Source organism: Dendropsophus ebraccatus, chromosome 12 (genome assembly GCF_027789765.1).
Source record: "Dendropsophus ebraccatus isolate aDenEbr1 chromosome 12, aDenEbr1.pat, whole genome shotgun sequence".
In the NCBI taxonomy this organism is placed as follows: Eukaryota; Metazoa; Chordata; class Amphibia; order Anura; family Hylidae; genus Dendropsophus; species Dendropsophus ebraccatus.
In genome coordinates, this window is record NC_091465.1 from 85,879,952 (window position 1) to 85,907,229 (window position 27,278).

A 27,278-nucleotide genomic window follows, 5' to 3' on the forward strand; every position below is an offset into this window, starting at 1 on the left:
ATCCCGGGGCACACCACCAACCAAAATGGCACAAAATGACACTAAACAGTACATATCATACATATAGTTAATAATATAGATTCTAAATGTATTTATACTCACTCAGTGTGAAACCTGGGCCTGTTTTGTTCTCCCCCCTGTGCTTCTCTCCACCATACTTCTCCCCCCTGCTTCTCTCTTGTGCTTCTCTCCCCCATGCTTCTCTCCTGTGCTTCTCTCCACCATACTTCTCCCCCCTACTTCTCTCCTGTGCTTCTCTCCACCATACTTCTCCCCTCTGCTTCTCTCCTGTGCTTCTCTCCACCATACTTCTCCCCTCTGCTTCTCTCCTGTGCTTCTCTCCACCATTTTTGTCCCCTCTGCTTCTCTCCTGTGCTTCTCTCCACCATACTTCTCCCCCCTGCTTCTCTCCTGTGCTTCTCTCCACCATACTTCTCCCCCCTGCTTCTCTCCTGTGCTTCTCTCCACCATACTTCTCCCCCCTGCTTCTCTCTTGTGCTTCTCTCCCCTATGCTTCTCTCCTGTGCTTCTCTCCACCATACTTCTCTCCCCCTGCTTCTCTCCTGTGCTTCTCTCCACCATACTTCTCCCCCCTACTTCTCTCCTGTGCTTCTCTCCACCATACTTCTCCCCTCTGCTTCTCTCCTGTGCTTCTCTCCACCATACTTCTCCCCCCTACTTCTCTCCTGTGCTTCTCTCCACCATACTTCTCCCCTCTGCTTCTCTCCTGTGCTTCTCTCCACCATTTTTCTCCCCTCTGCTTCTCTCCTGTGCTTCTCTCCACCATACTTCTCCCCCCTGCTTCTCTCCTGTGCTTCTCTCCACCATACTTCTCCCCCCTGCTTCTCTCCTGTGCTTCTCTTCACCATACTTCTCCCCTCTGCTTCTCTCCTGTGCTTCTCTCCACCATACTTCTCCCCCCTACTTCTCTCCTGTGCTTCTCTCCACCATACTTCTCCCCTCTGCTTCTCTCCTGTGCTTCTCTCCACCATTTTTCTCCCCTCTGCTTCTCTCCTGTGCTTCTCTCCACCATACTTCTCCCCCCTGCTTCTCTCCTGTGCTTCTCTCCACCATACTTCTCCCCCCTGCTTCTCTCCTGTGCTTCTCTTCACCATACTTCTCCCCCCTGCTTCTCTCCTGTGCTTCTCTCCACCATACTTCTCCCCCCTGCTTCTCTCTTGTGCTTCTCTCCCCTATGCTTCTCTCCTGTGCTTCTCTCCACCATACTTCTCTCCCCCTGCTTCTCTCCTGTGCTTCTCTCCACCATACTTCTCCCCCCTACTTCTCTCCTGTGCTTCTCTCCACCATACTTCTCCCCTCCTCTTCTCTCCTGTGCTTCTCTCCACCATACTTCTCCCCCCTACTTCTCTCCTGTGCTTCTCTCCACCATACTTCTCCCCTGTGCTTCTCTCCTGTGCTTCTCTCCACCATTTTTCTCCCCTCTGCTTCTCTCCACCATACTTCTCCCCCCTGCTTCTCTCCTGTGCTTCTCTCCACCATACTTCTCCCCCCTGCTTCTCTCCTGTGCTTCTCTTCACCATACTTCTCCCCCCTGCTTCTCTCCTGTGCTTCTCTCCACCATACTTCTCCCCCCTGCTTCTCTCCACCATACTTCTCCCCCCTGCTTCTCTCCTGTGCTTCTCTCCACCATACTTCTCCCCCCCTGCTTCTCTCCTGTACTTCTCTCCCCCATGCTTCTCTCCTGTGCTTCTCTCCACCATACTTCTCTCCTGTGCTTCTCTCCCCCATGATTCTCTCCTGTGCTTCTCTCCCCCATGCTTCTCTCCTGTGCTTCTCTCCCCCATGCTTCTCTCCTGTGCTTCTCTCCACCATACTTCTCTCCCCCTTGCTTCTCTCCACCAAACTTCTCTCCCCCTCTGCTTCTCTCCGCTGTTTCTCTCCCCCATCCCCAGGTTTCTCTCCCCCCTGCTTCTCTCCCCTGTTTCTCCCCCATACCCAGGTTTCTCTCCCCCATTATTTTCTCCTGTTTCACAGGGGCACCATAGTTTGGGGAACTTTCCCCGCGGCACACCCGACCATGTGTCGCGGCACACTAGTTGAAAATCACTGCTGTATACTGTACTCCTCCACATATGACCAGTGTCCTGTATACTGTACTCCTCCACCTATGACCAATGTCCCATAGACTGTACTCCTCCACCTATGACCAATGTCCTGTATACTGTACTCCTCCACATATGACCAGTGTCCTGTATACTGTACTCCTCCACATATGACCAGTGTCCTGTATACTGTACTCCTCCACATATGACCAGTGTCCTGTATACTGTACTCCCCCACCTATGACCAGTGTCCTGTATACTGTACTCCTCCACCTATGACCAGTGTCCTGTATACTGTACTCCTCCACCTATGACCGGTGTCCCGTATACTGTACTCCTCCACCTATGACCAGTGTCCTGTATACTGTACTCCTCCACCTATGACCAGTGTCCTGTATACTGTACTCCTCCACCTATGACCAATGTTCTGTATACTGTACTCCTCCACCTATGACCAATGTCCCATAGACTGTACTCCTCCACCTATGACCAATGTCCTGTATACTGTACTCCTCCACATATGACCAGTGTCCTGTATACTGTACTCCTCCACATATGACCAGTGTCCTGTATGCTGTACTCCTCCACATATGACCAGTGTCCTGTATACTGTACTCCCCCACCTATGACCAGTGTCCTGTATACTGTACTCCTCTACCTATGACCAGTGTCCTGTATACTGTACTCCTCCACCTATGACCGGTGTCCCGTATACTGTACTCCTCCACCTATGACCAGTGTCCTGTATACTGTACTCCTCCACCTATGACCAGTGTCCTGTATACTGTACTCCTCCACCTATGACCAATGTTCTGTATACTGTACTCCTCCACCTATGACCAATGTCCCATAGACTGTACTCCTCCACCTATGACCAATGTCCTGTATACTGTACTCCTCCACATATGACCAGTGTCCTGTATACTGTACTCCTCCACATATGACCAGTGTCCTGTATACTGTACTCCCCCACCTATGACCAGTGTCCTGTATACTGTACTCCTCCACCTATGACCAGTGTCCCGTATACTGTACTCCTCCACCTATGACCAGTGTCCTGTATACTGTACTCCTCCACCTATGACCAGTGTCCTGTATACTGTACTCCTCCACCTATGACCAGTGTCCTGTATACTGTACTCCTCCACCTATGACCAATGTTCTGTATACTGTACTCCTCCACCTATGACCAATGTCCCATAGACTGTACTCCTCCACCTATGACCAATGTCCTGTATACTGTACTCCTCCACATATGACCAGTGTCCTGTATACTGTACTCCTCCACATATGACCAGTGTCCTGTATACTGTACTCCCCCACCTATGACCAGTGTCCTGTATACTGTACTCCTCCACCTATGACCAGTGTCCCGTATACTGTACTCCTCCACCTATGACCAGTGTCCTGTATACTGTACTCCTCCACCTATGACCAGTGTCCCGTATACTGTACTCCTCCACCTATGACCAGTGTCCTGTATACTGTACTCCTCCACCTATGACCAGTGTCCTGTATACTGTACTCCTCCACCTATGACCGGTGTCCCGTATACTGTACTCCTCCACCTATGACCAGTGTCCTGTATACTGTACTCCTCCACCTATGACCAGTGTCCTGTATACTGTACTCCTCCACATGTGGGTGGTCACTCATCTTCTGCTCTGTATTTTACAGGTTGCTTACTGTTCCAGAGTATTGGATGAAGTATATTTTCCAGAGAATGATGCCGAGACACGGCCGGGATCACAGCGCTGGGGTTATGGAGACCTGGGAGATGATGAAGACTTTTTGGCAGATGAAGCATCCGGAGGTGAGGACAGTGCTAAAAAATGTATCATACAGTCATTGTCTGACTGGCCTCGTCTACAGGCAAGCCATTGCCTCTCTGCCCCAATCTACAGCTGAGCCATTGCCTCTCTGCCCCAATCTACAGCCGAGCCATTACCTGACTGCCCCAATCTACAGCCGAGCCATTACCTGACTGCCCCAATCTACAGCCGAGCCATTACCTGACTGCCCCAATCTACAGCCGAGCCATTACCTGACTGCCCCAATCTACAGCTGAGCCATTACCTGACTGCCCCAATCTACAGCTGAGCCATTACCTGACTGCCCCAATCTACAGCCGAGCCATTGCCTCTCTGCCCCAATCTACAGCCGAGCCATTACCTGACTGCCCCAATCTACAGCCGAGCCATTACCTGACTGCCCCAATCTACAGCCGAGCCATTACCTGACTGCCCCAATCTACAGCCGAGCCATTACCTGACTGCCCCAATCTACAGCCGAGCCATTACCTGACTGCCCCAATCTACAGCTGAGCCATTACCTGACTGCCCCAATCTACAGCCGAGCCATTACCTGACTGCCCCAATCTACAGCCGAGTCATTACCTGACTGCCCCAATCTACAGCCGAGACATTACCTGACTGCCCCAATCTACAGCCGAGTCATTACCTGACTGCCCCAATCTACAGCCGAGCCATTGCCTCTCTGCCCAAATCTACAGCCGAGCCATTACCTGACTGCCCCAATCTACAGCTGAGCCATTGCCTCTCTTCCACAATCTACAGCTGAGCCATTACCTGACTGCCCCAATCTACAGCTGAGCCATTGCCTCTCTGCCCCAATCTACAGCTGAGCCATTGCTTCTCTGCCCCAATCTACAGCCGAGCCATTACCTGACTGCCCCAATCTACAGCCGAGCCATTACCTGACTGCCCCAATCTACAGCCGAGCCATTACATGACTGCCCCAATCTACAGCTGAGCCATTACCTGACTGCCCCAATATACAGCCGAGCCATTGCCTCTCTTCCCCAATCTACAGCTGAGCCATTGCCTCTCTGCCCCAATCTACAGCTGAGCCATTGCTTCTCTGCCCCAATCTACAGCGGAGCCATTACCTGACTGCCCCAATCTACAGCCGAGCCATTACCTGACTGCCCCAATCTACAGCCGAGCCATTACCTGACTGCCCCAATCTACAGCCGAGCCATTACCTGACTGCCCCAATCTACAGCTGAGCCATTACCTGACTGCCCCAATCTACAGCCGAGCCATTACCTGACTGCCCCAATCTACAGCCGAGCCATTACCTGACTGCCCCAATCTACAGCCGAGCCATTACCTGACTGCCCCAATCTACAGCCGAGCCATTACCTGACTGCCCCAATCTACAGCTGAGCCATTGCTTCTCTGCCCCAATCTACAGCCGAGCCATTACCTGACTGCCCCAATCTACAGCTGAGCCATTGCTTCTCTGCCCCAATCTACAGCCGAGCCATTACCTGACTACCCCAATCTACAGTGGAGCCATTACCTGACTGCCCCAATCTACAGCCGAGCCATAGCCTGATTGCCCCTTCAATAGCCATGCCATTGACTAAAGCTGTAATACGGCCATGTACGTTGGGCCTTATAGGTACAGACTGGGGAAAGGTTTCATCAGTTGTATGTAGTGATCAGGTGGTGCAGATCGGTCACGGTGTACACAGCGGCATCGCAGGACATCCTGGACGCTTCCTCTGTTTGTGTTGCGACATTATTCCCTACCCCCCCCATACACACCGGTGACACTCTGCTCCGCCGGGAATATGGAAATAACAATAGAGAAATGCAGGAAAGAGTCAGTGACTAATCCTGGACTGTCTGGTATATGTACGGAAAAGTCATCAGCCTTGTAGCCGTGGGAGGAAGGTTTATGCCCCCAATGTACAACATGTGTACCGCAGAAAAATACATGGGATCAGGAGATACATACAGGGTAATAATACATGGGATCTGGGGATAAGTAAAGGGTAATAATACATGGGATCAGTGTACAGGGTAATAATACATGGTATCGGGAGATAAGTACAGGGGGAATAATACATGGGATCTGGTGCAGTGTACAGGTCAGGTCATTTATGTCTTCGGGCTGCATTGTGTTGATCTATGGGATCTGGTTGTAGAGTAGCCGGGTGTATGGGTGACCTCTCAGCATTGGCCATGTCCTCGGGCTGCACTGTGCGGGTGCTGATCTATGGGATCTGGTTGTAGAGGAGCCAGGTGCAACCTCTCAGCATTGGCCATGTCTTTAGGGTGCTGATCTATGGGATCTGGTTGTAGAGGAGCCAGGTGTGACCTCTCAGCATTGGCTGTGTCCTCGGGCTGCACTGTGAGGGTGCTGATCTATGGGCTCTGAATTGTAGAGGTGCCAAGTAGGACCTCCTAGCGTTGGCCGTGTCCTCGGGCTGCACTGTGCTGATCTATGGGATCTGGTTGTTAAGGAGCCAGGTGTATGGGTAACCTCTCAGCGTTGGCCGTGTCCTCGGGGTGCACTATTCGGGTGCTGATCTATGGGATCTGGATGTAAAGGAGCCAGGTGTGACCTCTCAGCTTTGGCCATGTCCTCGGGCTGCACTTTGCTGGTCTATGGGATCTGGTTGTAGAGGAGCCAGGTGTATGGGTGACCTCTCAGCGTTGGCCGTGTCCTCGGGCTGCACTGTGCGGGCGCGGTGCCAGCTGTTGGCATTCTGCAGGAGGTTTCTCCATCAGTGAGCGGCAGCTGGCCGGGCCCCGGGCAGCTCCTGTACCTGCCGTGTGAATTGCAGCCACTTCTGTACTTTCACCCCCAGGAATGCGGAGAGATGAAGAATGTCAGCCGCCATCTCCAGGGAAGCTGTCACCGGCAGGCGGAGCAGATAAACCTTTCACCTGCCACTTTTATAGGAAACACTTGTTAACTATTAACCCTTGAGGTTGTGGGAAGATCCTTGGTGTCAGCGTCTTTCCTCCTGTCACCCACATGTTACAGGATCCCTCACCCCCAGGGCCCCTCCAGTGCTGCACTACCACCTGTAACCCATAGGGGGTGCTGTTCGTACATTATCCTGTATTCTTCCCCATGATCTAAACGTCTGCATTGTGCTGCAGGAACAGGATACGTCCTCGGCGTCCGTTTACGTCTTGCTGCCGCTCACGTCTCTGTAGTTTCGGGATCCATTTGCCAGTCGACTTTGCTCGCTCATTCTTGGAAGTTTTATGGCTTTCCCCTGGTGTGACCTGTGTCCTCGCACATGGTGCTATTGGGAGTCTATCACCTGGGCGGCCTCCTGTAAGGGAACAGATCCCTGGTAGGAAGCTGCATAAGGTTCTGGCATTCTATTTATGAATCAGGAAGCTCAGGATGAACAAGGACCTGCTCATTTGGGAAAGTGGCCTAATGCATAAGGTTCCGACATATTATTTATGAAACTGGAGGCTCAGGATGAACACATCTATAGGTTCTGACCAGATAGGAAAGCGGCTCAGTGCATAACGCTCTGGCATTGTATTCATGAACCAGAGAGCTCAGGATGAGCACACCTCTAGGTCCTGACCAGGAATCTGTACTGTATTTGAGTTTGGCCTTCTATTTATGAACCAGGCAGCTTAGGATGAACACATTAACAGTAAAGGTAATGAGCCCTGTCCACTTACACCCATTCTAATAACCCTGAGGCAGCCAGTTACAGCTTATAGCGCCCCCATGAACCAGAGGGGTCACATAGTAAGGTGATACATGGGGCGGATGATGCCCCCTATGATAGGCCCTATGTCCGACCCCTGACTAATGGTTTCCATCTCTCCTCAGATGACCGCGGCAGCAGCGAGATTGGCAGCGGGCACCAGGTAACCGAAGGATTCACAACCGTCTCAACCTCAACCATCACCTCATTCTCTACAGGTAAGGATGGCAGCAATGTGTGTCCGATCCTGACCCACACCCCATGTGCCCGTCTCTGTGGTATATACTAGCTTGTGTGCCCTATAACCTGCCCATATATACCTCATACCCTTCCCTACTCTGTGGTATATACCCCATACCCTGCCCTCCTCTGTGGTATATACTCCATACCCTGCCCTCCTCTGGGGTATATACTCCATACCCTGCCCTTCTCTGTGGTTTATACCCCATACCCTGCCCCCCTCTGTGGTATATACTCCATACCCTGCCCTCCTCTGTTATATATACCCCATACCCTGCCCCCTTCTGTGGTATATACCTCATACCCTGCCCTCCTCTGTGGTATATACCCCGTACCCTGCCCCCCTCTGTGGTATATACTCCATACCCTGCCCTCCTCTGGGGAATATACTCCATACCCTGCCCTCCTCTGTTATATATACCCCATACCCTGCCCCCCTATGTGGTATATACTCCATATCCTGCCCTCCTCCGTGTTATATACCCCGTACTTTGCCCTCCTCTGTGGTATATACCCCATACCCTGCCCTCCTCTGTGGTATATACCCCATACCCTGCCCTCCTCTATGGTATATACCCCGTACCCTGCCCCCCTCTGTGGTATATACTCCATACCCTGCCCTCCTCTGTGGTATATACTCCATACCCTGCCCTCCTCTGCGGTATATACTCCATACCCAGCACTCCTCTGTTATATATACCCCATACCCTGCCCTCCTCTGTGGTATATACCCCATACCCTGCCCTCCTCTGGGGTATATACTCCATACCCAGCCCTCCTCTGTTATATATACCCCATACCCTGCCCTCCTCTGTGGTATATACCCATACCCTGCCCCCCTCTGTGGTATATACCCCATACCCTGCCCTCCTTTGTGGTATATACCCCATATTCTGCCCTCCTCCGTGGTATATACTTCATACCCTGCCCTCCTCTGTAGTATATAGCCCATACTCTGCCCTCCTCTGTGGTATATACCCATACCCTGCCCTCCTCTGTGGTATATACCCCATACCCTGCCCCCCTCTGTGGTATATACCCATATCCTGCCCCCCTCTGTGGTATATACCCATACCCGGCCCCCCTCTGTGGTATATATCCATATCCTGCCCTCCTCTGTGGTATATACCCATACCCTGCCCTCCTCGGTGGTATATACCCCATACCCTGCCCTCCTCGGTGGTATATACCCCATACTCTGCCCTCCTTAGTGGTATATACCCCACCTGGCTCTGTGCTTGGCACGGGGTATGCCAGGCTGGCAGCCGTCCTAGTATGAAGTGTTAGGTAAACAGGAAGGATGGGCACATTTCATTATCACTGCGATATTAATAGATGGACACATGTCCCTGAAAGCTGAGCCCGGGCCCCCGTCCAGGAGCCCCACATGCTGCCCGCCGAGGAGCACAGCCATTATACAGGGCCGCCTGTTCATCATGGGATGGGGGAGTCCCCCTGTAAGACAGGAAGCTTCAGTGCATGAACCAGGCAGCTCAGGATGAACATGTCCAAAGCTTCCGCCCAGATAGAAATGTATTTGGTTCACGAACCAGGCAGCTCAGGATGAACATAGCTTTATGTCCTGCCCAGGTAGGCTGCTGGCATTATGTTTATGAACCAGGCAGCTCAGGATGAACATAGCTTTATGTCCTGCCCAGGTAGGCTGCTGGCATTATGTTTATGAACCAGGCAGCTCAGGATGAACACAGCTGCAGTATTCCCAGCGCTGTGACCAGGGAGTCATAATCCCCACATTTACCTGTAGTTTTCTCTTCCTTCCATTCCCATCACTCCCATCCCTGCCCCCCCTCTCTCACCATTCCTCAGGGGCTGCGGTGACCCCCTTAGCTCCGCAGCTGGCGGGTATGAGCGTCTCTGAACTGGACCAAGAACCGTTCCTAAGTAAGTTGTGCACGGAGCAGTGTGTGCCCCCCTTAGCCTGTGCATAGAGGTGTGTGCCCCCTCCTCAGCCTGTGCTCGGAGCATTGTGTGCCCCCTCAGTCTGTGCACGGAGCAGTGTGTACCCCAGCTCCCCCTCAGCCTGTGCACGGAGGTGTGTGCCCCCTCCTCAGCTTGTGCACGGAGCAGTGTGCCCCCTCCTCAGCCTGTGCTCGGAGCATTGTGTGCCCCCTCAGTCTGTGCACGGAGCAGTGTGTACCCCAGCTCCCCCTCAGCCTGTGCACGGAGCAGTGTGCCCCCCCCCCTCAGCCTGTGCACGGAGGTGTGTGCCCCCCTCAGCCTGTACACGGAGGTGTGTGCCCCCCCCCTTAGCCTGTACATAGAGGTGTGTACCCCCCCCCTTCAGCCTGTGCACGGAGGTGTGTGCCCCCCCCTTCAGCCTGTGCACGGAGCAGTGTGCCCCCCTCCTCAGCCTGTGCACGGAGGTGTGTGCCCCCTCAGTCTGTGCACGGAGCAGTGTGCCCCCCCCCCCCCCTCAGCCTGTGCCCCCTCCTCAGCTTGTGCACGGAGCAGTGTGCCCCCCCCCCCTCAGCCTGTGCACGGAGGTGTGTGCCCCCTCCTCAGCCTGTGCTCGGAGCAGTGTGCTCCCTCCCTCAGCCTGTGCACGGAGCAGTGTGTGCCCCCTCAGTCTGTGCACGGAGCAGTGTGTACCCCAGCTCCCCCTCAGCCTGTGCACAGAGCAGTGTGCACCTCCCTCAGCCTGTGCACAGAGCAGTGTGCCCGTCCCCCCCGCAGCCTGTGCACGGAGGTGTGTGCCCCCTCAGTCTGTGCACGGAGCAGTGTGTACCCCAGCTCCCCCTCAGCCTGTACACGGAGCAGTGTGCCCCCCCCCCCTCAGCCTGTGCACGGATGTGTGTGCCCCCCTCAGCCTGTAGACGGAGGTGTGTACCCCCCCCCCCCTTCAGCCTGTGCACGGAGGTGTGTGCCCCCCCCTTCAGCCTGTGCACGGAGGTGTGTGCCCCCCCCTCAGCCTGTGCACGGAGGTGTGTGCCCCCCCTCAGCCTGTGCACGGAGCAGTGTGCCCCCCTCAGCCTGTACACGGAGGTGTGTACCCCCCCAGCCTGTGAGGTGTGTGCCCCCCATTCCGCCACTGTGCATCGAACAGTGTGCCCCCCTACACCCCGCCTGTAAATGGGCATACACCACTAATAATGTGCTGTGATGGGGGCTTTGGGGGGTGCATGCTGGGGGGCACACATATACAGATATACAGTAGGTGCATTTAGGATGTTGTATATTGGGGGCAATTGCTACTTTCCATTTCCCTCGGCTGTGTTAACCCCTCAGTGCCTGGTGTGTACCTTGTGCAGACGTGCTGCGGGGCAGGTATCCGGGCTACATAGCGTATCCCACGTTTCCTCGGCTCAGTCAGACACATGGGGGCATTGTGCTTTCTCCTGGCCGGCGTCTCCTCATACTGAGACCACATTACACCCCTTCTTCTCCAGCTACATGTGAGATGTGATGGGGGAGTTTGCCCTATAGAGAGACATCATAGTCCTTCCCAGTCCGCTATACATTGGACATGATCCTCTAGGACTTCTATAGATTAGGACATGATCCTTCAGTCCCCTACAGATAGGACATGGTCCTCTGGCCCCCTGTACATTAAACACCATCTTCTGGTCCCCTAGAGATAGGACACAATCCTCTAGTCCCGTATTGATAGGACAGGGTTCTCTGGTCCCATATTAATAGGACAGGGTTCTCTGGTCCCATATTAATAGGACAGGGTTCTCTGGTCCCATATTAATAGGACAGGGTTCTCTGGTCCCGTATTGATAGGACACTGTTCTCTGTCCCATATTGATAGGACAGGGTTCTCTGGTCCCGTATTGATAGGTCAGGGTTCTCTGGTCCCATATTAATAGGACAGGGTTTTCTAGTCCCGTATTGATAGGACACTGTTCTCTGGTCCCATATTGATAGGACAGGGTTCTCTGGTCCCGTATTGATAGGACAGGGTTCTCTGGTCCCATATTGATAGGACAGGGTTCTCTGGTCCCGTATTGATAGGACAGGGTTCTCTGGTCCCATATTGATAGGACAGGGTTCTGTGGTCCCGTATTGATAGGACAGGGTTCTCTGGTCCCGTATTGATAGGACAGGGTTCTCTGGTCCCGTATTGATAGGACAGGGTTCTCTGGTCCCGTATTGATAGGACATGGTTCTCTGGTCCCGTATTGATAGGACATGGTTCTCTGGTCCCGTATTGATAGGACACGGTTCTCTGGTCCCGTATTGATAGGACAGGGTTCTCTGGTCCCGTATTGATAGGACAGGGTTCTCTGGTCCCGTATTGATAGGACAGGGTTCTCTGGTCCCGTATTGATAGGACAGGGTTCTCTGGTCCCGTATTGATAGGACACGGTTCTCTGGTCCCGTATTGATAGGACAGGGTTCTCTGGTCCAGTATTGATAGAACAGGGTTCTCTGGTCCCGTATTGATAGGACAGGGTTCTCTGGTCCCGTATTGATAGGACAGGGTTCTCTGGTCCCGTATTGATAGGACAGGGTTCTCTGGTCCCGTATTGATAGGACAGGGTTCTCTGGTCCCGTATTGATAGGACAGGGTTCTCTGGTCCCGTATTGATAGGACAGGGTTCTCTGGTCCCGTATTGATAGGACAGGGTTCTCTGGTCCCGTATTGATAGGACAGGGTTCTCTGGTCCAGTATTGATAGGACAGGGTTCTCTGGTCCAGTATTGATAGGACAGGGTTCTCTGGTCCCGTATTGATAGGACAGGGTTCTCTGGTCCCGTATTGATAGGACAGGGTTCTCTGGTCCCATGTACATTGAACACTGTCCTCTGGTCCCATATACATTAGACATGACCCTCCATTATTGATAGGACGTCAGGGTTTAAGAGCACATGTGGGGTGGATGCAGCTGCCTCCAGCTGTGCCTGCCCCCTCCTGGTCCCGTCCATCATTGTTCCCCGGTGGATGGATGTTTTCTGACAGCTGGGCTCATCCATCATCCTATGTGCAGCCGCTCGCAGGTTCTGCCTTTCTCGCGGTCCGGTCAGTGGCTTCCTGTGGGCGTCTGTCACATTCCATCTTCTCCCGTCTCCCCCCGGGTCCATCACACGTCAGTGGGAAGTTTGGGGCATTGTCCGGAACTGGGGCCCTATGTCCATATAGGAATGGGAATACAGATGTTCTGTATGGGGAGTGAGGTGGAGAAGCCCCCAGGTCCCTGATGGTCATGTCTGTGTGTACGAGCAGCTGCTGTCCTCCGTCATTATAGGCCTATCACTATTCAGCCTGAACTTAATACATACTCTGTGGCCCTATGATCCATAGTATGGAGCTGTGAGGCCTGTGTGGCCCTGTTACTTAGAGCTGTGTGGCCCTATGGCCCATAGTATGGAGCTGTGAGGCCTGTATGGCCCTATGACATAGAGCTTGTGAGTCCTGTGTTTCCCTATGACATAGAGCTTGTGAGGCCTGTGTGGTCCTATGACATGGAGCTGTAAGGCCTGTGTGGCCCTATGACATGGAGCTGTAAGGCCTGTGTGGCCCTATGACATGGAGCTGTGAGGCCTGTGTGGCCCTATGACATGGAGCTGTAAGGCCTGTGTGGCCCTATAACATGGAGCTGTAAGGCCTGTGTGGCCCTATGACATGGAGCTGTAAGGCCTGTGTGGCCCTATGACATGGAGCTTGTGAGGTCTGTGATGTCCTATGACACGGATCTTGTGAGGCCTGTGTGGCCCTATGACATAGAGCTTGTGAGGTCTGTGTGGCCCTATGACATGGAGGTTGTGAGGTCTGTGTGGTCCTATGACATGGAGGTTGTGAGGCCTGTGTGGCCCTATGACATAGAGCTTGTGAGGTCTGTGTGGCCCTATGACATAGAGCTTGTGAGGTCTGTGTGGCCCTATGACATGGAGGTTGTGAGGCTTGTTTGGCCCTATGACATGGAGCTTGTGAGGCCTGTGTGATCCTATGACATAGAGCTTGTAAGGCCTGTGTGGCCCTATGACATGGAGCTTGTGAGGTCTGTATGGCCCTATGACATAGAGCTTGTGAGGTCTGTGTGGCCCTATGACATGGAGGTTGTGAGGTCTGTGTGGTCCTATGACATGGAGGTTGTGAGGCTTGTTTGGCCCTATGACATGGAGCTTGTGAGGCCTGTGTGATCCTATGACATAGAGCTTGTGAGGCCTGTATGGCCCTATGACATGGAGGTTGTGAGGTCTGTATGGCCCTATGACATGGAGGTTGTGAGGTCTGTATGGCCCTATGACATGGAGCTTGTGAGGTCTGTGTGGCTCTATGACATGGAGGTTGTGAGGTCTGTATGGCCCTATGAAATAGAGCTTGTGAGGTCTGTGTGGCCCTATGACATGGAGGTTGTGAGGTCTGTATGGCCCTATGACATGGAGGTTGTGAGGTCTGTATGGCCCTATGAAATAGAGCTTGTGAGGTCTGTGTGGCCCTATGACATGGAGGTTGTGAGGCCTGTGTGGCTCTATGACATGGAGGTTGTGAGGTCTGTGTGGTCCTATGACATGGAGCTTGTGAGGCCTGTGTGGTCCTATGACATAAAGCTTGTGAGGCCTGTTTGGCTCTATGACATGGAGGTTGTGAGGTCTGTGTGGCCCTTACATAGTTGTGAGGCCCTATGACATTGAGCTCGGAGCCTATGTGGCCCTATAACTCTGAGGCTTCTAGCAGTGCTTTTGATTGCCTTGTGTGCAGCACCCTCTGGTGGCTGCCTTGTAACACAGTTATATATTGTAAGGTCTTATATATTGTAAGACCGATCCCTGTGGGGCCCTACTATATCAGGGATGACATTGCCATGTGAGGTGCTGGTCTCCCGCTTGCTCATTCATTGTGCTTTCTCTTGCAGTTTATTACAGAGCTCTGGTGAATTTCACGACATCCATAGAATACACGCCGGATTTGGACAATGTCTCCTCTGATCATTTCCGGGATTTGTCGGAAGCCATTGTGGACACGGTAAGGTGCCCCTCGCCTGGATGGGCCGTACACGTCACTATCTCTGATGTCACACATTATAATAATGGATGATCTTATGTCTCTTTTCTTCCAGCTCGAGTCTGAATATTACAAAATCCCCGGAGAGCAAATGGTTAATGTTGTATATGTCAAGTGAGTGAAGTCAATATGTGTATATTCCTGTAGACATGTATATACTCTTCATGTGCGATATCATGTATATCACGTGATAATCTCATCTGCGTGTTATATCACACCAGTTACCCCGTCCACATCCCATATTATATGTAACCCTGACATTATTTGATCATGTATTCTCCTCTTGTCTCCCATATTACATCACATATCCTCCTCCTTGACCCTTATATTTTGTCATAAATCCGCCTCTTGTCTCCTGTATTACACCACATATGCTCCTCTTGTCTCCTATAATACATCTCGTATCTTCCTCTTGTCTCCTTTATTTCTTCACATATCCTCCTCTTGTCTCCTGTATTACATCACGTATCCTCCTCTTGTCTCCTTTATTTCTTCACATATCCTCCTCTTGTCTCCTGTATTACATCACGTATCCTCCTCTTGTATCCTGTATTACATCCCGTATTCTCCTCTTGTCTCCTATATTACATCACATATCCTCCTCTTGTATCCTGTATTACATATTGTCTCCTCCTCTTGTCTCCTATATTACATCACATATCCTCCTCTTGTCTCCTGTATTACATCACGTATCCTCCTCTTGTCTCCTGTATTACATCACGTATCCTCCTCTTGTCTCCTTTATTACATCACATATCCTCCTCTTGTATCCTGTATTACATATTGTCTCCTCCTCTTGTCTCCTATATTACATCACATGTCCTCCTCTTGTCTTCTATATTATATCATGTATCCTCCTCTTGTCTCTTCATGGTCCGGTCTCTTCCTTGTCCGCAGGGTCATTGATGGCTTTGTCTTTGTGGAGTTGGATGTTGGGTCGGAAGGGAACACGAATGACGCTGTAATTCGCCAGGTGTTGTACTCGGTCATTGCCAGCGGCTCCATTGCGAGTTATGTCACCTCCACCGCAGGCTTCCAGTTCCGCCGCCTCGGAGCCGGTAAGACCAGCAGACTGAACTCTCCAGAAATCTGTTTCCTTTGTATAGTCTCCTCAACATAGTTTCCACCAGTTTCTGGTGTAACTTGAGGTAAGTATGGTAGACTACGGACAGTCACCACTTGCCGCTTACTGATCTCGCCATTTCTAGAAAGTCAGGAGAGAAACCCAAAGCAGTGAAACACTGTAAATGTGACATGTGGTTTTATACACAGTGAAAGAAAGTAAATAGAATCACTGTGCTGTATATTCGCTTCACTGGCTAGATGTAGGTCCCCCGACTATTATGTCCTGTGTCTCTGTCCCCACTGTGCCGTACATTGTCCTACTTGCTGTTGTGCCCCATGCTGCCCTCCTCACTGTAGCATACCATGTCACTCTCTTCATTGTTGCGCCCTTTGTGGGCCTTCTCATTGTTGCATCGTTTGTCGGCCTCGTCACTGTTGTGCTCCTCACTGTTGTGCCCTTTGTTAGCCTTCTTGTTGTTCCAACCTTTGTCGTCCTCCCCACTATTGCCCCCTTTGTTGGCCTCCTCACTGTTACACTCTCCTTATTGTTTGTCCTTTGTCGGCCTTCTCAATGTTGCGTCCTTTGTCGGCCTCCTCACTGTTGCGCCCTTTGTCGGCCTCCTCACTGTTGCGCCCTTTGTCGGCCTCCTCACTGTTGCGCCCTTTGTCGGCCTCCTCACTGTTGCGCCCTTTGTCGGCCTCCTCACTGTTGCGCCCTTTGTCGGCCTCCTCACTGTTGCGCCCTTTGTCGGCCTCCTCACTGTTGCGCCCTTTGTCGGCCTCCTCACTGTTGCGCCCTTTGTCGGCCTCCTCACTGTTGCGCCCTTTGTCGGCCTCCTCACTGTTGCGCCCTTTGTCGGCCTCCTCACTGTCGCGCCCTTTGTCGGCCTCCTCACTGTCGCGCCTTTTGTCGGCCTCCTCACTGTCGCGCCTTTTGTCGGCCTCCTCACTGTCGCGCCCTTTGTCGGCCTCCTCACTGTCGCGTCCTTTGTCGGCCTCCTCACTGTCGCGTCCTTTGTCGGCCTCCTCACTGTCGCGTCCTTTGTCGGCCTCCTCACTGTCGCGTCCTTTGTCGGCCTCCTCACTGTCGCGTCCTTTGTCGGCCTCCTCACTGTTGCGCCCTTTGTCGGCCTCCTCACTGTTGCGTCCTTTGTCGGCCTCCTCACTGTCGCGTCCTTTGTCGGCCTCCTCACTGTCGCGCCCTTTGTCGGCCTCCTCACTGTCGCGCCCTTTGTCGGCCTCCTCACTGTCGCGCCCTTTGTCGGCCTCCTCACTGTCGCGCCCTTTGTCGGCCTCCTCACTGTCGCGCCCTTTGTCGGCCTCCTCACTGTTGCGTCCTTTGTCGGCCTCCTCACTGTTGCGTCCTTTGTCTGCCTCCTCACTGTTGCGTCCTTTGTCGGCCTCCTTACTGTCGCGTCCTTTGCCGGCCTCCTCACTGTCGCGTCCTTTGCCGGCCTCCTCACTGTCGCGTCCTTTGCCGGCCTCCTCACTGTCGCGTCCTTTGCCGGCCTCCTCACTGTCGCGTCCTTTGCCGGCCTCCTCACTGTCGCATCCTTTGCCGGCCTCCTCACTGTCGCGTCCTTTGCCGGCCTCCTCACTGTTGCGTCCTTTGTCGGCCTCCTCACTGTTGCGTCCTTTGTCGGCCTCCTCACTGCTGCGTCCTTTGTCGGCCTCCTCACTGTAGCGTCCTTTGTCGGCCTCCTCACTGTCGCGTCCTTTGTCGGCCTCCTCACTGTCGCGTCCTTTGTCGGCCTCCTCACTGTCGCGTCCTTTGTCGGCCTCCTCACTGTCGCGTCCTTTGTCGGCCTCCTCACTGTCGCGTCCTTTGTCGGCCTCCTCACTGTCGCGTCCTTTGTCGGCCTCCTCACTGTCGCGTCCTTTGTCGGCCTCCTCACTGTCGCGTCCTTTGTCGGCCTCCTCACTGTCGCGTCCTTTGTCGGCCTCCTCACTGTCGCGTCCTTTGTCGGCCTCCTCACTGTTGCGTCCTTTGTCGGCCTCCTCACTGTTGACATCTTTTCTCGTCCTTCTCCTTCTATGAAGCCTGATCTTTTCTTTCTTTCTAGCACAAACCCCTCCATCTCCGGTTGGGGTGGAGACGCCTGGTAAGACGCTTGCGTTGTGCTGTGACTGGGTGACCCAGACACCTGCCTGCTGACTCCCCTCACATCCTTCCTGACACTCTCCATTCTTAATAACCTTGTGTGTTAGTGTGTAATAACCAACATGACATGTGAAATTAACCGAGATCTGTGCTTCCTGTTGGTGAATGGGACAGTCATGACTGTATTCATTGACATCCAGTGGGTTCTGTAGGATGACAGACATGAAGGAGCTGAGCATGCTTGGTGCCGTGGTTTATACAACATGGTTGTACACAGTTCTTAGGGTCCTCATTGCTCAGGGGCCTCTGTGTGCTGTGTATGTGTCACAGTCTGTGTTCTAAGCACAGGACATGCCCAGTACAGAGCAGACATGGCTGATGTGGTGCGCCCTCATCCTGAGATGTTCCTGGCCCATACGTGAGATGTTCTGGCATGTCTTCCCCCTGTCTCCACAGTCACCCCCTCCATGCGCTCCTGCCTTTCCAATGAGTTCACCTGTAAGAATGGCGAGTGCATCCTTCTGGAATATCGGTGTGATCAACGCCACGACTGCCGGGACATGTCTGATGAGGAGGGATGTGGTGAGTATCACACAGCCATGTTACAGGTGTAATCCTGTGTTGTGTTGGGGGCAGTAGTGAGTGGGATCTGGAAGTCCTTCATGCTGTGTGTTCTTTCAGTGGAGCCCGTATTATGCGGAGACAATGAGTTTGCCTGCGGCAGCGGGGAGTGTATTCCCAGGGTGTATTACTGCGATGGCCGTCCGGATTGTGCCGATTCCTCTGATGAGACCACGTGCAGTAAGTGACTTTACAGGAAATGTCCATGTTGCTGATACTGAGCTTTACTATATTCTGGTGATCATTCAGACTCCCTGTAGTGGGTTCTCATACTACTAGTTCAGTGATTCTGCCATGTTTTATGCTGCTGATCTGCAACATCATCATCATGCATTATCTCCTATCCCTCCTCCTCTTATATCTCATATATCACATTCTCTCATCCAGGAGGCCCAGGAGTAGTTGCCACCAGTCCTACAATTACCACCAGACCTATCATTACTCCGCGACCTCCCACCACCCCTCCCCCCATTTATACAAGACCCCTGGTCATTGCCACCACGCCATTCAAGCGCAGTACTCCCAAGCCACCAATAGATGCTGCCCGCCCTTGTCGGAGAGAAGAAGCTCGATGCCCAAATGGACAATGTATCCCTAGGGAATATCTGTGTGATGGAGAACGGGACTGTAAGGACGGCAGCGATGAACTCAACTGCGGTGAGTGTGGACTATCGGAACGGGGGGGGCATCCCTTACCAGGAGGTGTAGTATGAGGAATAATACTGCATCCTAAGGCTGCATTCACACTACGTATATTTCAGTCAGTATATGTATATTTCAGTCAGTATTGCAACCAAAACCAGGAGTGGATTAAAAACACAGAAAGGCTCTGTTCACACAATGTTGAAATTGAGTGGATGGCCACCATTTAATGGCAAATATTTGCTGTTATTTTAGAACAACGGCTGTTATATTGAAATAATGGCCGTTATTTACTGTTATATGGCGGCCATCCACTCTATTTCAACATTGTGTGAACAGATCCTTTCTGTGTTTTTAATCCACTCCTGGTTTTGGTTGCAATACTGACTGAAATATACTGACTGAAATATACGTAGTGTGAACATAGCCTCATACTGCACAGTGTTATCTGTCTGATCGTACAGGAGACCATCCATGACCAGGAGGTGTAGTATGAGGAATAATACGGCACCCTAATACTATACTTTATTATGACTGATTGTACAGGAGACCATCCATGACCAGGAGGTGTAGTATGAGGAATAATACCGCACCCTAATACTATACTGTATTATATGACTGATCGTACAGGAGACCATCCCTGACCAGGAGGTGTAGTATAAGGAATAATACCGCACCCTAATACTGCACAGTGTTATCTGTCTGATCGTACAGGACACCATCCCTGACCAGGAGGTGTAGTATGAGGAATAATACCGCACCCTAATACTATACTGTATTATATGACTGATTGTACAGGGAACCATCCCTGACCAGGAGGTGTAGTATAAGGAATAATACCGCACCCTAATACTGCACAGTGTTATCTGTCTGATCGTACAGGACACCATCCCTGTCCAGGAGGTGTAGTATGAGGAATAATACCGCACCCTAATACTGCACAGTGTTATCTGTCTGATCGTACAGGACACCATCCCTGTCCAGGAGGTGTAGTATGAGGAATAATACCGCACCCTAATACTGCACAGTGTTATCTGTCTGATCGTACAGGAGACCATACCTGTTCAGGAGGTGTAGTATGAGGAATAGTGCCGCACCCTAATACTGCACGGTGTTATCTGTCTGATCATACAGGACATTATCCCTGACCAGGAGGTGTAGTATGAGGAATAATACCGCACCCTAATACTATACTTTATTATGACTGATTGTACAGGAGACCATCCCTGACCAGGAGGTGTAGTATGAGGAATAATACCTCACCCTAATACTATACCGTGTTATCTGACTGATCGTACAGAAGACCATCCCTGACCAGGAGGTGTAGTATGAGGAATAATACCGCACCCTAATACTATACCGTGTTATCTGACTGATCGTACAAGAGACCATCCCTGACCAGGAGGTGTAGTATGAGGAATAATACGGCACCCTAATACTATACTGTATTATATGACTGATCGTACAAGAGACCATACCTGACCAGGGGGTGTAGTATGAGGAATAATACCGCATCCTTATACTATACGTTATTATGACTGATCGTACAGGAGACCATACCTGACCAGGAGATGTAGTATGAGGAATAATACCGCACCCTAATACTATACTGTATTATATGACTGATCGTACAGGAGACCATACCTGACCAGGAGGTGTAGTATGAGGAATAATACGGCACCCTAATACTATACTGTATTATCTGACTGATCATACAGGAGACCATACCTGACCAGGGGGTGTAGTATGAGGAATAATACCGCATCCTTATACTATACGTTATTATGACTGATCGTACAGGAGACCATACCTGACCAGGAGATGTAGTATGAGGAATAATACCGCACCCTAATACTATACTGTATTATCTGACTGATTGTACAGGAGACCATACCTGAGCAGGGGGTGTAGTATGAGGCATAATACCGCACCCTAATACTATACTGTATTATCTGACTGATTGTACAGGAGACCATACCTGACCAGGGGGTGTAGTATGAGGAATAATACTGCACCCTAATACTATACTGTATTATCTGACTGATTGTACAGGAGACCATACCTGACCAGGGGGTGTAGTATGAGGCATAATACCGCATCCTAATACTGACAGACTGAATTGTTCTCCTTCGTCTTTTACCCAGGAACCCCCTCTCCTTGCGAACCCAATGAATTCAAGTGTAAGAATGGTCGCTGTGCCCTGAAGCTCTGGCGGTGTGATGGTGACAATGACTGTGGAGACGGCTCTGATGAAATAAACTGCCGTGAGTAGATGCCCACATGCTTGGAGTTGTAGTTTAACAAAAGTTGGACAGCCACAAGTTGGGTAACACTGGCACATGAGGGTATAATGAGGGTGACTGGTGATGTCATCACTGCAGCCCGGTCCATGCTCACACTCTATGGAGTGTTCAGGTTGGGCTGCTGCACTTTCTGATTATAATGTAACCCTGTAGTCCGTATATATCCGTATATTCTCACCTTGTCCTGTTGATCTCGTGCAGCCACCAAAGGGCCGAGTGACATGTGCGCCCCCGATCAGTTTGTCTGTGTACAGTCTCGGAAATGCATCCCGGCTAGTTACCAGTGTGACGAGGAAGCCGACTGTCCTGACCGATCCGATGAAATCGGCTGCAGTAAGTTACAGTCTCATCCTTGGTTCATAAGTCACAGAATCATTGACTGCTCACTAGCCTGCCATTACCTAGCAGCCTCCTAGTGTATATGAGGCCTGCGACAATGATTGCTCTGTGAATGCAGACTAGACGATGTTTGTGAGGTTTTCATTGATGTCTTTGTTCTCAGGTCCACCACAGGTAATCACACCTCCAGAGGAGAGCATTGTAGCCTCCCGGGGAGATACCGTACGCTTTACTTGTGTGGCAGTCGGCATCCCGACCCCCATCATAACCTGGAGATTAAACTGGGGCCACATCCCAACTAGCAGCAGGTACGAGACTGTGACCTCCCAGTATATGATGATGACCAATCCCTGGTGAGCAAATTATAATCTCTAAAGGGGGCTTCTCTTCCTTACCCTAGAGTGTCTATGAGTAGCGAGAACGGACACGGCACGCTCATCATACGTGACGTAAAGGAAGCAGATCAGGGAGCTTACACGTGCGAAGCCATTAATGCCAAGGGCATGGTGTTCGGAATTCCTGATGGTGTTCTGTCCTTAAAGCCATCTCGAGGTAATGTCTGAGGGTGCTACGAGAAGGTTAAGGTTACCAGTGAGCAGGGTCAAACCTAAATATTGGATCTTGTGTCTCCAGGTCCCTGCTCCGAAGGCTTCTTCCACATAGACGGCACTTCTCAGTGCATCCCTTGCTTCTGCTTTGGTATTGCCAAGGTTTGCCACCAGACGGGTCGCTACAGGAACCAAATCAGACTCCGATTTGATGTTGAAGATGACTTTAAAGGTTCGTCCCAATGGTTTCTAGCCTAGAGCCTCTTGCATTGTCAGGCGATGTAATGTAGGGTTGCGTCACCCATGAATCACTTCTCATTCTCCTAGGGGTGAATGTGTCCTCTCCTCAAGGATTTCCCCCATTGTCCTCAAATCAACTACAAATTGACCCATCTGTGCAGGAATTCCAGCTTGTCGACCTGTCTCGGAGATTCCTGAGTCACGACTCCTTCTGGTTGCTGCCATCACAGTTCTTAGGGAACAAGGTAAACCCGGGGCCATGTGCATATGGTATGTGACGCCTGGCTGGTATCTGATGGTCTCTCATACGTCTCTTTCCAGGTGGATTCTTATGGAGGTTCACTCCAATTTAAAGTGCGCTATGGTCTGACACGAGGCCAGTCGGAGCCCGTGAGAAAGCCTGATGTGGTTATCGTTGGAAATGGGCAGAAACTTATCTATAGAGTTCAGTCATCGACCCAGCCGTCTGTTGTGAACCAGCGGACGGTCCAGTTCACAGAGGTGAGGAATGTAACCAGATCAGGATTTCAGAAATCTACCTCTACATTATAATTCAGATTTCACAAGGCCACACAATAGCCTGTCAATAGCCTGTGCTGGAGTCGCTCAGCCTCAAAGCAGAATTCATGAGTGTTGTGCTAAAGTATCTATGGTCTGATATTCGGACATGTCATGTATTTCTGGTCTTCTCTAACCCACAGGACAACTGGCAGCACGAGTCTGGATCGGCAGTCACTCGCGAGGACCTCCTGATGACTCTTCAGAATGTGGAAGCCATCATGATTCAGACAGTTTATGACAACAAAATGGCCAGTGTGGGGCTGGCGGACATAGTAATGGACACCACTTCAGTGGAGTACACACAGCTGGGGGTGGCCATTGGCGTCGAGGAGTGCAAGTCAGTATTCAGGGCAGTACGGGTGCAGGGTGGATTGTGTGTCGTAGAACATGACTGATTCATTTGACCCTTTTAGATGCCCCTTTGGCTACTCTGGCCTCTCCTGTGAGACCTGCTCCCCGCAATTTGAGCGTATTCCTGGGGGACCTTTCCTGGGCACATGTTCTGGATGCAATTGTAATGGCCATGCCAGCTCCTGTGACTCTGAGAACGGCTACTGCATAGTAAGTGGGGATTGTATTGTATTAAACCCACTTTTGGGCCCTTCTTATGGCATGGAAGGCCCTTAGGTCACCCATACTAGTTATCCCTCCTTCTGCTGATGACTTTTTCTTCTTGATTTAAGAATTGCCAGCACAACACTGAGGGTCCACAGTGCAATAAGTGTAAGTCAGGATTTTTTGGAGACCCCACCAGAGGTACTGCAGATGCCTGTCGGCCATGTCCCTGCCCACTCATGGACCCCCGGCGCAGGTCAGTCTCTCATCACATGGCGTGATCATTTTGCATCAAGCATTTGAAATTAACACAAGTTGTCTTCTCAGGTATTCGGACACCTGCTTTATGGACACTGATGGACAGCCGACCTGTGATAACTGTATAGAGGGATACACTGGGCGGCGTTGTGAGAGGTAACATCCTAACTGGTGCAGGTAATCTCCAGTGTGTGGCGTACGTGTCACTGAATGCAGGGCATGTCTCCTCCTAGGTGTGCGCTGGGATATGAAGGAGACCCTATGAAGCCTGGAGGCCGGTGTGTGAAGACTTCTGGTCAGTACTTGTTCCTCATTCTCTACGAGTTGTAATGCATTGTGGTATGTGCCAATCTTGTGTGGAAATGATGGGAGTCCATTATTCTTCTCTTTTCGTAGTGACTATTGATCCTAGATGTGATCAAGGTTAAGACGTCTTCCATGTATTGATACATTGAGGAATTGTGCATTGATCTTTCTTGTATATTTTAGCTGGTGATACGGGAATATGTGATGTAAGAGGCAGTGCCGAGTCATCTCCTAATACTTGTGTGTGTAAGGTAAGGAGCGGCCATGTCTTATCATGGTGATTTCTTATATGTGTCCTTATCCTTCCATGATGCATCCCTCTCTTGCAGCCTCACGTCTCAGGGAATCTGTGCAATGAATGTAAAACTGGAACCTTCTACCTCAGTGACAAAAACCCAGAAGGCTGCCTGAAATGTTTCTGCATGGGGGTGACCCGGGAGTGCTCCAGCTCTTACTGGAACAGAGACCAGGTCTGTGGGAGCCATCTGTATGCAGAATGCCCCCTTATGATCAGTGGTTTATTACTAACCAGACTTTCTGATTTCCGTAGGTGCGTTCCACCTATGACAGTCACGAGAGAGCGCCCTTTACCATCTCCAGTGCATCCAGCACCCAAACGTTCAGTGAGGGCATAAGCGTGACCGGTCCTTCAGAGCTGACGTTCAGTGGCTTCAGTAACATACCCCCAGATGTATATTACTGGGTCCTGCCAGAAAGATTCAAGGGAGACAAGGTATGTCTATGTGAGAGATGGATAAGGGGAATCAGTATGCTGCCGCTGGGCAATGACTGTCAGGTCCTATGTTTTCCATCACAGATCCTTCCTTGTACTTCCAAGTAGTTTTTTTTTAAACTTTGGGAACTTATGTGTTCCAGGTGACGTCGTACGGGGGAGAACTGCGATACACTATCACATACGTACCCTCTGTGGGGGCCCGGACCCTGGATGCACAGCCGCACATTGTCTTGCAGGGCAATGGAATCTTCCTGGAGCATAATGCAAACATTCAGACTCCTGCTGGTTTCCCGATCACAATCACCGTTCCTTTCCGTGAGGTGAGATGCTTCGGGATAATACAGGGAACCTGAGTAATCCTACAAATCACTATGATTGGTGAGAAAGTAACTTTGACACTTTTCTTTGCAGAGTTCGTGGCGTCGGACGGATGGTCAGGATGCTACTCGTGAACACCTGCTGATGGCGCTTGCAGACATTGATGTTCTGATGATCCGGGCCTCCTATGCAGACAGGATGATTGAGAGCAGGTAATGTGGATGACCCAGGATGACAGATCCTCAGTGTTAGTATCTGCTGCTCTCTGACATCTCTGATGCTGTTATATTCAGAATCTCAAACATCCACATGGACATTGCGGTGCCCCACTCCACAGGACTGAAGCAAGCAGTAGAGGTGGAGGAGTGCGCATGCCCAGTGGGGTACACAGGACCATCCTGCCAGGTTTGTGGAGTTAGTCCATGGTCTATTAGTAATGGCGGCTGCATTGTGCTGAGTCATATGTGTTCTTTCCCCCCAGGACTGTGACATTGGTTTTACCCGCTCCACCAGTGGTCTATACCTGGGCACCTGCGAGCGCTGTCAGTGTGGTGGCCATTCTACAGAGTGTGATGGAGAGACCGGAGAATGCCTGGTGAGCGCCTGTTAGATGTGGGACCTGGATGTCTCCTGTGGGTAGGACGCCGCTTATCTGTAAAGTGATTCTCTTTCAGAACTGCCAACACAACACGGAGGGAGCCAAGTGTGAGCGCTGCAAGCCTGGCTTCTATGGAGACCCGAGACGTGGAAGCCAAGGAGACTGCCAGCCTTGCCCATGCCGGAGCACATCCAGCCAGTATGTTACTGCTCGCACATCGGTCTGTGGTGGATCAGGTGTAGCCTGCTCTTACATGTACTTCACTCTTCCTTTTAGGTACTTTGGCACTTGCTTCCTGGACTCAGACGGTCAGCCTACATGTGACTCCTGCCCTGCTGGTTTTCTGGGGCGGCAGTGTGAGAGGTGAGGCCTGCTTCTCCTTGTGTGTTCCTCGCATGTTTCTGCTTCTGTGATGGTAACGAAACACTGTGTTATTTTAGGTGTGCGCCAGGTTACAGAGGAGACCCTACACGAGGACAGCCCTGCATACGTACGTTCTGTCACCTCTGCGAAGTAGTAAATCAGTGTTCCCCAACCTGCGGCCATCCAGCTGCTGCAAAACAACAACTCCTGTCCTGCCCTGAGAAAACCATTGTGGACTAGTTACAAGGCCATGACTCCTGCCATGCGCTGACAGAGCTCATGTAAAGCTATGGTGTGGCAAGACTTTTACAACTTTTAGACGTTGTTCACTTTTAAGTCGCAGGATCCATTTACCTAGTGGGGCAAAAAACACTGCTCATTTACAATCCTGCCAAATGATGGACATCAGCAGAAAACCCAAAGGGCCCTATTAAAGTGAATGAGGCCTGTTTTATGAAACTACAATCTCGGGGTTTTGCAACAGCTGGCGAACCACAGATAGGGGATTAATGTTATAAGCTATGGCCATATATGAGGCCGCGATATGTAACTTACCTATATAATAATAATATTCTTCCAGCGAGCTCAGGCCCTGGTCCCAGTACAGGCTGTCAGTGCGATCTGAGGGGCAGCATCAGTAACACCTGTGACTCCCGACGCCAGTGCCCATGTAAGGTAGGTGCCGCCACTCCTCGCTGATCTTGTCTGTGGTCTCTTGGTGCGTAAGGACCCTGACCATCTCCCCCGTTTTCTTCAGTCTCACGTGGAGGGTCTTTCATGCAGCACCTGTCGGCCAAATCACTTCTACCTCAATGCAGACAATCCTGACGGCTGCTTGCCCTGCTTCTGTATGGGAGTCACCCAGCAATGTTCCAGCTCCAGCTATCATCGGGAACTGGTAAGAGCGGGGTCCCTGATGCACTGGGTACTATGTGGAGGAATGGGATTATAAAATGTG

At 51.4% G+C, this 27,278-nt stretch overlaps 1 protein-coding gene across 15 annotated transcripts in view; it reads left to right on the forward strand.

Moving 5' to 3' along the window:
• The window catches only part of HSPG2 (heparan sulfate proteoglycan 2), a 110,263-nt gene that overhangs the window by 36,670 nt on the left and 46,315 nt on the right, over positions 1–27,278 (forward strand). For 11 of the 15 annotated variants that reach the window (XM_069946849.1, XM_069946843.1, XM_069946848.1 and 8 more), the window contains exons 2-35: positions 3,741–3,876; positions 7,683–7,775; positions 9,625–9,699; positions 14,618–14,727; positions 14,822–14,880; positions 15,664–15,824; positions 17,895–17,933; positions 18,389–18,514; positions 18,614–18,733; positions 18,941–19,210; positions 21,340–21,459; positions 21,700–21,831; positions 22,001–22,145; positions 22,238–22,389; positions 22,471–22,617; positions 22,713–22,870; positions 22,947–23,126; positions 23,327–23,523; positions 23,600–23,747; positions 23,870–23,997; positions 24,069–24,155; positions 24,233–24,294; positions 24,489–24,556; positions 24,635–24,775; positions 24,856–25,038; positions 25,182–25,361; positions 25,453–25,571; positions 25,653–25,764; positions 25,841–25,954; positions 26,034–26,155; positions 26,234–26,320; positions 26,398–26,447; positions 26,901–26,995; positions 27,078–27,218. In XM_069946849.1, the coding sequence (XP_069802950.1) occupies positions 3,741–3,876; positions 7,683–7,775; positions 9,625–9,699; positions 14,618–14,727; positions 14,822–14,880; positions 15,664–15,824; positions 17,895–17,933; positions 18,389–18,514; positions 18,614–18,733; positions 18,941–19,210; positions 21,340–21,459; positions 21,700–21,831; positions 22,001–22,145; positions 22,238–22,389; positions 22,471–22,617; positions 22,713–22,870; positions 22,947–23,126; positions 23,327–23,523; positions 23,600–23,747; positions 23,870–23,997; positions 24,069–24,155; positions 24,233–24,294; positions 24,489–24,556; positions 24,635–24,775; positions 24,856–25,038; positions 25,182–25,361; positions 25,453–25,571; positions 25,653–25,764; positions 25,841–25,954; positions 26,034–26,155; positions 26,234–26,320; positions 26,398–26,447; positions 26,901–26,995; positions 27,078–27,218 (4,257 nt within the window). The remainder of the gene's footprint in view (positions 1–3,740; positions 3,877–7,682; positions 7,776–9,624; positions 9,700–14,617; positions 14,728–14,821; positions 14,881–15,663; positions 15,825–17,894; positions 17,934–18,388; positions 18,515–18,613; positions 18,734–18,940; positions 19,211–21,339; positions 21,460–21,699; positions 21,832–22,000; positions 22,146–22,237; positions 22,390–22,470; positions 22,618–22,712; positions 22,871–22,946; positions 23,127–23,326; positions 23,524–23,599; positions 23,748–23,869; positions 23,998–24,068; positions 24,156–24,232; positions 24,295–24,488; positions 24,557–24,634; positions 24,776–24,855; positions 25,039–25,181; positions 25,362–25,452; positions 25,572–25,652; positions 25,765–25,840; positions 25,955–26,033; positions 26,156–26,233; positions 26,321–26,397; positions 26,448–26,900; positions 26,996–27,077; positions 27,219–27,278) is intronic. The other 4 variants (XM_069946847.1, XM_069946858.1, XM_069946859.1 and 1 more) reach the window with 2 other exon arrangements.